The 9,146-nt window shown below is 51.4% G+C and overlaps 1 protein-coding gene across 1 annotated transcript; it reads right to left on the reverse strand.

Annotated features, from left to right (window-relative positions):
* Nucleotides 1-1,081: 1,081 nt before the first annotated feature.
* On the reverse strand, nucleotides 1,082-7,096 carry CD207 (CD207 molecule). Its single transcript, XM_004006052.5, has 6 exons — nucleotides 7,004-7,096; nucleotides 6,801-6,917; nucleotides 5,087-5,461; nucleotides 4,376-4,527; nucleotides 3,637-3,755; nucleotides 1,082-3,156 (listed from the first exon to the last, which is right to left on the reverse strand). Exons 1-6 carry the CDS (start codon nucleotides 7,077-7,079, stop codon nucleotides 3,006-3,008), a joined length of 990 nt encoding a protein of 329 aa, XP_004006101.3. The 5' UTR covers nucleotides 7,080-7,096; the 3' UTR covers nucleotides 1,082-3,005.
* Nucleotides 7,097-9,146: the final 2,050 nt, after the last annotated feature.

Genomic DNA, 9,146 nt, shown 5'->3' on the forward strand with positions numbered 1-9,146 from the left:
AACGGGCCAGGTCAGGGAACACATCTGGTGAGCGTGGGGGAACCCATAGTTAGGCTTTGGGGGCTCTGTAAGACCCAAAAAATGTCATGGCAATAAGTGAAATTTTAGGTCTTACAATGCAAGCCTTTGAATCCGCTGCCCTAGTGACAAGCGCCTACCTTGGGGAGGAAGCTGGAGTGTGGGGCGGGGTCACATGCTGCTCAGCACAGCAGCGCAGGAACTTACTGGTCATCCGGCAGTTGAGAATCTGCCTGCCAACGCAGGGGACACAGGTCCGATCCCTGGTCTGGGAAGGTTCCACACGCTGCAGAGCAACTAAGCCCATGCTCGGCAAATACTGAAGCTGTGGGCTTCCCTGGTAGCTCAGCTGGTAAAGAATCTGCCTGCAGTGCAGGAGACCCCAGTTCAATTCCTGGGTTGGGAAGATCCCCTGGAGAAGGGATAGACTACCCACTCCAGTATTCTTGGGTTTCCCTGGTGGCTCAGATGGTAAAGAATCTGACTGCAATGCAGAAGACCTGGGTTCGATCCCTGGTTTGGGAAGATGCCCTGGAGGAGGGCATGGCAACCCACTCTAGTGTTCTTGCCTGGAGAATCCCCATGGACAGAGGAGCCCGGCAGGTTACACAGTCCATGGGGTCATACAGTGTATGACTAAGCACAGCACAGTGCACCTAGAACCCATGCTCCGCAAAAAGAGAAGCCACTGAATGAGAAGCCCAGTCACCACAGCTAGAGAGTAGGCCCCGCTCAACTAGAGAAAGCCTGTGTGCAGCAACAAAGACCCAGCACTGCCAAAAGCAAATAAATAAATAAAACATGTATATTACCATTTGTAAAATAGACGACCAGCGCAGGTTCGATGCATGTAGCAAGGCACTCAAAACCAGCGCTCTGGGACAACCGAGAGGGAGAGGGTGGGGAGAGATGTGGGAGGGGCGTTCAGGATGGGGGACACATGTGCCCCCATGGCTGATTCATGTCGATGGATGGCAAAAACCACCGCAATATTGTTAAGCAATTATCCTCCAATTAAAATTAATCAATTTTAAAATGGAATAAAACCACATCAAAAAATGAATAAAATGTAATCATCCAGGAAATTTTTTTTTAATTTTTTTTAATTAAAAAGAACAGACAAAACACGGCAACCCAGACATGGTGACTAACAGGTCAGGCGTGACAGTACGATGGAAAGCAGAGCCAGGTTTGGAAACACAATGAGATAGTTCCCTAGAGGCAGCTCTGAGCCTACCACTTGTATTTATTTCATTTCTCCATCAGCTCATGCTATGCGCAGGTAGTTGACACTGGGAAGAAATAAGATTCTCCCATAATTTGCTACTTCAAATTATGAAGAGTAAGAACAGCCAAGTATTTCTTAGAGAAGATGCAGATGCCTTCCGTGCCCACACAGCCCATCCTGAGCGCTCAGCAGTCTGTACTTCCCTGAGGTGCCCCCACTCACCCTCAGACTTCAGATACCCCTGGAGCTTTGGGCAAATGCTCTCGTATGAACCCCATCACTGACTGTTCATTCCTCATCATCACCTATTTTTAAAAAGCCCATTTGCCCTGTATTCCTTCAAGCTTCCTCCTAATATCCCTCCAGTTCAACCTCTTCACAACCAGAACATCACTCTGCTGGTCACAGTTGTTGAAGAAAAACATCCTCCCCCCAGGATCCTAAAGAGGGCACCTAACGAGGACCCCAAGGAGGGGAGGGCCGCTCTGCTGAGCCTGCCGTGCGTTCACAGAGCACCTCTTTCTGCTTCCTCTCTGCTCCGCTCTGTCTGGTGCAGCCTGGATTCCTGCTTCAGCCCCTGGATGGCATATTTGGACCTGATCGCTGTGATCAGGGCCTCTGTGAAGAATGGGAGACCTGACGCATTTCCCCATCCAGTGCAAACCCAGAGAACAGAAGCTGGTCTGCAAATGTCTAAGAAGAAGGACCAGCCAGAAGGTGGTGACACGCCAGACACTGCAGTCCTATTCGGATGTATTTCAGCAAAAATGAAAAATAAGTACTGCTCATGTTTTACGGCATTTCCAGGGCTGGGACTCTGACTGTTATTTGAACCCCTAACTGTTTCCTGAGGACACCCCAGAACTTCATATCCAGTGGAGCAAATGTTCCCTCCACCCCACACATCCACCTGTACCCCCAGGAAGAAAATGAGAGTGGCCTATTCCCAGGCAGCATTTTATTCTAATGAAGCTGGGGTGCCCTCTCTACTGAAGGCCGCTTCCCCTGACCCCTGGGAAGAGAGGAGATGCAGAAGAAAGAGGAGGCCCAGGGAACAAGGCGGAGGAGCTACACAGACAGACTGGGACCTGGGGAGGAGCACCCAGCAAGTGATGGGTCGGGAGAAGCACTTGGATACTGGTCTAGGTCTGCAGAGACACATTTCCATCAAGCCTCTGACCTGAACCAGTCAAGCCTATCCCAGGGAGGAAGGGGCTCAGGTCTCAGAGGATAAGGATGAAGGGGACCACGGGTAGATGGCATGAACAGGGCCTACCAAGAGCAGAGCTCTTCCACTGAGAACCCTTAGGAAAGCAACTGGGAATTCTGGGGTATCAATTGGAAATGAGTTGATCTCGGTCTCCAGAGAATCTCGGGGGGTCGTACACAAATTTCACACAGTAAAGCTGAGGCTTCTCCAAAGGGACGGACCCCTCCAAGGTGCTGCCCCAGATGGTGTATCCTGATCCATCTCACTGGGGCAGTGCAAACTTCTCATTCTCTCCACCCTCACCTCTGCATTTCAACCCAAGATATCCTTTCCACTTCATCTGCCTTTGAAGCTGAAGTGGAAAGGATATCTACTGCAGGGCCAGAGAATTCCCAGCCAAGGTAGATGGACTCTGGGATGCCTTCAGGACAATTTTAAAGCATGAAAAATTAAGGTTCAAAATCACCTTGGAGGACAAAGGAGAGAGGAGCATTTCCTTGAATTCAATGAGCGCTGGAGCTTAAAGTGCTAGCACAGGGGCCAGTCTGGTCATGGTTCTGATGGTTTATAGGATCGCTTACAGATAAAAGGAAATGTATTGTCACAGGAGGCATCATTCCATGACCGCAGTGAGGACGTCTTTAGGTTGACGCAGTGTTCATTGTTCCCATAGTTGTTGGGCTCGCCTGGAATCCAGAACCTACCGAGGGGAAAAACAAAGCAAAATGCATTTCCAGTGAATGAATGGAGACTTCAACCCCAGTTTCAGTCTGGGGTGGTAGGGTTGCAAATTTTTCCTTGCCTGAGAGGAAGGGGACCAGTTATCCATCAACCTCTGAGCCTGCAATCTCCCCCCAACTTAGGGCCACACAGCCCGCCCACTCTCAAGGCCCTATAGGAACCCACAGTGCAAAGACCTCGATTTAGAATGAGGTCCCTGCCAAGGCTGAGCGGATGGCCATGCTGCTAAACCCCAGAGGGCATGGAATAGCGGTGGATTTGTCCCCAGCTCCCCAGCCAATCAGTGGCAGAGATCAGTTAAATCTCTGGTCAATGCTCCTGCTGATCAAGGACAGGAAGGACGGCAAACCCTGCAGCCAATGGGACTCTCCCCCAACTCTTCGTGCCCCGGACCCAGCCCAAGAAAGTCAGCCTGGGACAGAGGCTTCTCAGGACTTACTTCTCACTCTGGACCTTGTTGAACGGAGTGCCATCCACCCAGTGCCAGTCCCCCTCACTTCCTGCTTTGGTCAGGCCGATCCAGTAGGGAAGTCCGCCTGCTGTCCTGTAGAGGAACTCCTACAGGAAGACAGTAGGCGGAGATGAGGCGTCGGAGCATCTGTCTCTCTGGGCATCTCCACCCATCCCCAGCCACAGCCCCTGAACCCACAGACGCAGGGTTGGGGCTCCATCCTGACTCTGGCTCTGCCCGCTCTGCTGGCCTGCTTAAGATGAAAGCAGCGTGTTTAATACTCTGTCTCACCAGGAAGAGGACTTCTTGGGCTAGATGGTGTCATTAATGCTATTCACAAATATTTTTATTTTTCTGGGCACATGGAAAGGCTGCACTATCCTGCCCTCTTTAAAGCTATAAATACTGCGTCATTTGTTTGGCCAATGAAATGTGTTGTTTCCAGGCTTTAAGACCCAGCATACAATGTACCATGTTCCCCTTTCTTACCTCAGCAATTGTGGAAACGTATGTTGATATGAAATCTCCTCTGGCCTAAGCCCTTAAGTAGCCACAATGAGCAAAACCCCTTGCTGGCCCTTGTTGGACATATAGTGTGTAAGTGAGAAGTAATTGTGAAGAATTACTGATATTTGGGAATATTTGTCACTGAAGCATCATATTGCCCATCCTGCCTGATACAGCTACCAATATACCCCCTTCCTAGTGCCCACAGGACAGCACTCACCTGTTCACGCTCTGAGGTCACTGAGGTCAGGTGGGAGTCCCTCGATATACACATCTGCTGGGCACTGTACCAGGTCTTCGAGATTTGAGAAAAGTAATAGAAGTGCCCCCTGAAGTACTTCCAGCCTTGAGAAACCACCTGGAGAATGTCATCTGGGAACAAGGGTGAAATGTGAACGCTGGTGTTCCTGCTTTCCCTGGTGCTGGCTGGGTGGGAGTATTTGAGCAGGATCCCAGAAATAGAGTGAATGGGGCTGGGCTCTGGGGTCCTTTGGTCCTTGTGTAGGAGCTTGGGGACACTCCCTGAGATCCTGAACGTCTGAGATTGGTAGAGTCTCTGGGCTCAGAGAAGGGAGAGCGAGAGAGGATGAATCAAGAATCCGTCTCTCCATTGACCATCACAAGTGTCTGAGCCCCTGAGCTCTAGGCAGGAACTGCTGGAAAATGGTGAGGTTTGGACCCAGAGAGAGAGACTCCGTAATGTCTTCGTATTCTGTGGCTTGGTGTGGGAACCCCAGCTGGTCCCTGGTCCCTTCTCTCCTGAACAGCCCCCAAGTCCTCCCCAACTCCAGTGCTGAGCTCTCTCTTCTTAACTTTCCAGCCATGCCCATGCTTTCCTCCACACACACCAGCCCAATGGCATCATGCCTGAGGTTAATAAGGTCCCACGGGCCACTGGCCAACTTGCAACACTCTTTTCTGAGTCACTTACTTTGCTGTTGAAGCAATTTTCTGATACTCTCCAAACCGCTCTGGAGTTCCCGGACCTTCGCATTTAAAGCACTGGCTTTATCCAAATCTTGTTTTAGCCCTGGGATTTGGGCATTTAACTCATCGACTGCTTCCCAACTACTTGTTAGCACCTGCAGCTGCGCACTGGCTTCCTTCAAGCCTGTTTCCAACCTCCGGATCTGAGAGCTTATGCGGCCCAAGCTGGCATTCATCATCCGGACCTGAAAGCCCACTGCCACCAGGGCACCTCTGTTCCTCTTGATCTCAGAACTCAGGGAGCTGATGTTGTCCACACGACCTTTCAGCAACTGGGCGTTGGTCTTGACATCTGATATTGTGCCCATAAACCAGGGATCTGAATTTGAGAAAGTCAAGAGGTCAGCTGCAGGGACCCTCAGGGACTGGAGTGGGGTGTTGCCAGGGTGATGAAAGGAAGGGGAGGGAAGGTATGGGATCAAGCTTCCCAAGGACCCAGCCCAAGGAGCAGTTGCCTACCCTCTATTCAGTCATAATGTATTCATTCAACAAACATGGAATGCACACCTTCCATGTGCCAGGGACTCTGATAGACGCAGATCATGCAAAGATTGGTAAATCATGGGATCTCGGTTTGAGGCTCATAGGTAAGCAGAAGAGGGGATTAGAATCCAGTCCTATATTTCCTTTGCATGTTCAGGGCACATTTGGTAAAGAGATGCCTTCAGTCACCCCCTTGTCATCCTTCCCAGGTCACGCTGGGCCCATCACTTGACTCCCAGCCCTCTCTTTCCAGAGACCCCCACAGTGCCCATCAGCTAGGGAAGCACCGTCCCCCCCATGACTGCCCATAGGTCCCTCATGGCCACCGGAGGGACCAGCCATGCAGACTTCTTGTCTGGAAGTGATTTCCTCTCCAGAGAAAACAAGAACGGAGAATTATGAAACCACTTCTCCCCTTCCCTGTCCTACCCGCTGTCACTGTCTGCTCAGGCTACAGGCTCAGGCCACAGAAGAAACCAAAAGTATACCAGTGGGCTCAAAGCAGGGGAGATTCTACTCCGAGCCTCTAAATCCAAGTCCAAATGTGTCCTGGGGCCTTGAAGGGAGAAGACAGAAGTTCCCTCTGTCTGCTATCTGGAGACCTAATGAGAGAAAGAAGCTTCTGCTAGCAGCAGAGGCCAAGCAGGCTTGGCGAAGCAGGAAGAAGAGGAAAGATAAGCCACACATCCAGTGAAGAAGTAGGGCACCTCCCTTCGCATGATCTTTGTGGGAGCGGGAGAGTGAAGAGAGCATGGAAGGGCCCTGTGGGGTGGAGGGAGGTGCTCCCTAAACCTAACCTGGCCTAGTCAGTTGGGGACGAAGCTACAATCATTATGCTCACTGTTGGGGGTTCCCCACAAGGCTCTGAATCAAAGGGACACAGAGCTCGGAGACGAAGGAGAAAAGTGACCCAGGAGGAAGATGGGATGAACACTCCCTGGGAAGAAAGAGCACACCCTTGAGCACAGGCATGCTGACCCCAGTCAGGAACACCTCCCTGGAACCGGAAAGGAAGGAGAAGAAGCGGCTGGTCTTACTGCGGACTCTCTGACTGCACATGGAAAGATGGGGAAACAAGACACATGAAGAAGCCAGAGGAGGGAGAGCCCACCAGAGAGGGGAAGGACCCCTGGCCTTGGGGAAAGACCGAGCCCAGATCAAAGCTGGGGACTTACAGAGAATGGCCTGCAGCAGGACAGAGGTGACCGTGACCAGCGTCAGGAAGACGACCACAGCGTGGACCGTGAGGAGTCTCCCCAGAACCTGGGACGGACACGTCTTGGGAGGAGGGTCTGCAAGAAGCAGAGGAGAGCGTTTGGTGAGGGAGCAGCCAACTGCAAACTCAGCCACAGATCCCTGAGCAGAGGCTGACGCTTGCCTGGGGGCCAGAGGGAGACGTTCTGCTTGTCCACCCTGAAGTGCGCGTCAGGGACCTCGCTGTCGGCAGCCTTCATCCTGCACGGGTGCTCCCAGCCAGCTGTCTCCCCAAAGACTTTTTATCTAGACAAAAAGGGAAGTGACCCCCGGAGTTCACTGTGTCATCCCAAAGTTCCCCATTCCTGGCTTAGGTACCTTACCTGTCCTAGGCTGCAGCTCGGTCCGCTCCTCAGAAGTCTGACTTTTCAAGAAGAGGCCATCATTTTCTCTGGGTATCTGTTACATGGACACTTTAACCATCTTGTCCTCAGGCTAAGCTTTCCCTCTTATAAGACGGCCCTCATCCATCATCCAGCCAGCCATCCTTTCACCTCACAAATGCATGTTGAGTGCCTTCGGTATAGCCGGCACTGTACCAGGACTGAGATGCAAAGCTGAATAACTCATGGCCCTTACACTCAAACAGTGCACCTGTCTTCATCCTGTGTCATTTTCCTCCTTCCTCTCTGAGTTCTGTTTCCCTTTGATTCTGTCTAGTAGAAAAAAAGGTGAAAGTGTCAGTTACACAGTCATGTCCTACTCTTTGGGACCCCACGAACTGTAGGCCGCCAGGCTCCTCTATCCATGGAATTCTCCAGGCAAGAACACCTGAGTGGATTGCCATTCCCTTCTCCAGGGATCTTCCTGATGCAGAGATCAAACCCGGGTCTCCTGCACTGCAGGCAGATTCTTTACTGTCTCTGCCACCAGAGAAGCCAGAAAAGAAAGACCTGAGCTAATGAATGACAATACTTCCCATGTGGCTCAGTGGTAAAGAATCTGCTGGCAACGCAAGAGACACCAGAGATGTGGGTCGATCACTGGGTCAGGGAGATCCCCAGGAGGAGGGCATGGCAGCTCACTCCAACATCCTTGCCTGGAGAATCCCATGGACAGAGGAGCCTGGCGGGCTGTGGTCCACAGGGTCACAAAGAGTCGGACACAAATGAACATGCACGCACACACCGGGTGATGAGCTTAATGATAGAAGAATGTGCACAAATCAAAGGAAGCACAGAGACTGGAGTAATGGTAAGAAGTTCCAAGGAAAGAGATTAGCATATTCGGAAGTATGGGGTGCCTGGTGAGTTGTAAGTGGTTTGGCACTGCTAGAGTGTAAAGTATATGGCTAGAGTGGGGAGGGCATGGGCTAAGGGGGCACTTGGGGTCAGATCATAGAGGCCCTTTTGGGTCATGTTAAAGAGCTTTAACTCTGGCTTATGGGTGATGTGGAGCCAGTGAAGGACTTTAGGCAGTAGAGAGACAAGGACAGGAACATTAAAGAAAGATCACTCTGACTACGGTTCGAAGCAGAGACCAGGGTGTGGGGGGTCCGGAAGCAGGGAGACCAGTAAGGAGACCACTGCAATAAAATGTTCAACTCTCTGTTGTCAAGGCATCTTAGGTGACATGTGCCAAGTTGCTTCAGTCATGTCCAACTCTGTGCAACCCTATGCACTACAGCCTGCCAGGCTCCTTTGTCCATGGGATTCTCCAGGCAAGCATACTGGAGTGGGTTGCTATGTCCTCCTCCAGGGGATCTTCTTGATCTAGGGATTGAACCGGCCTCTCTTAAATCTCCTGCGTTGGCGGGCAGGTTCTTTGCCACTAGCGCCACCTGGGAAGCCAGTATCCCTTTATAAATTGGGACTTGAGATTCAAATGTACACGTAAGAGTTGGGTTCTCCTCCCTGCTTCCTGCACTCGTGAGGGTCTCAGACAAAGTGGGGAGGATCGGCAACATCAGACCAGGAGCTGTTCTTTCATTCATGGGAGATGCTCAGGGCAGACAGCAGCTGATTTGGTGTCCGTCTCTGAGGGACTAAGTTTTCTTCTGGGAAATTTCTCATACTTTGAAGAGGTCTGCCAAATCTGAGAAAGAAAGAAAGAAAGAAAGAAAGTGAAGTCGCTCAGTAGTGTCCGACTCTTTGCGACCCATGGACTGTAGCCCACCAAGCCCCTCTGTCCATGGGATTCTCCAGGCAAGAATACTGGAGTGGATTGCTATTTCCTCCTCCAGGGGATCTTCCCAGCCCAGGGACTGACCCCAGGTCTCCCACATTGCAGGCAGATGCTTTAACCTCTGAGCCACCAGGGAAGCCCTG

The sequence above is a fragment of the Ovis aries genome, chromosome 3 (genome assembly GCF_016772045.2).
Source record: "Ovis aries strain OAR_USU_Benz2616 breed Rambouillet chromosome 3, ARS-UI_Ramb_v3.0, whole genome shotgun sequence".
Classification (NCBI taxonomy): Eukaryota; Metazoa; Chordata; class Mammalia; order Artiodactyla; family Bovidae; genus Ovis; species Ovis aries.

Coding starts and splice junctions, on each gene's coding strand:
- CD207 (XM_004006052.5), bottom strand. CDS start 7,079: ATGAAGGCTGCCGACAGCGAGGTCCCTGACGCGCACTTCAGGGTGGAC. Junction 6,918..7,003: donor CGTCTCCCTCTGGCCCCCAG/GCAAGCGTCAGC, acceptor TGCTTCTTGCAG/ACCCTCCTCCCAAGACGTGT. Junction 4,528..5,086: donor AAAATTGCTTCAACAGCAAA/GTAAGTGACTCA, acceptor CCTTGTTCCCAG/ATGACATTCTCCAGGTGGTT.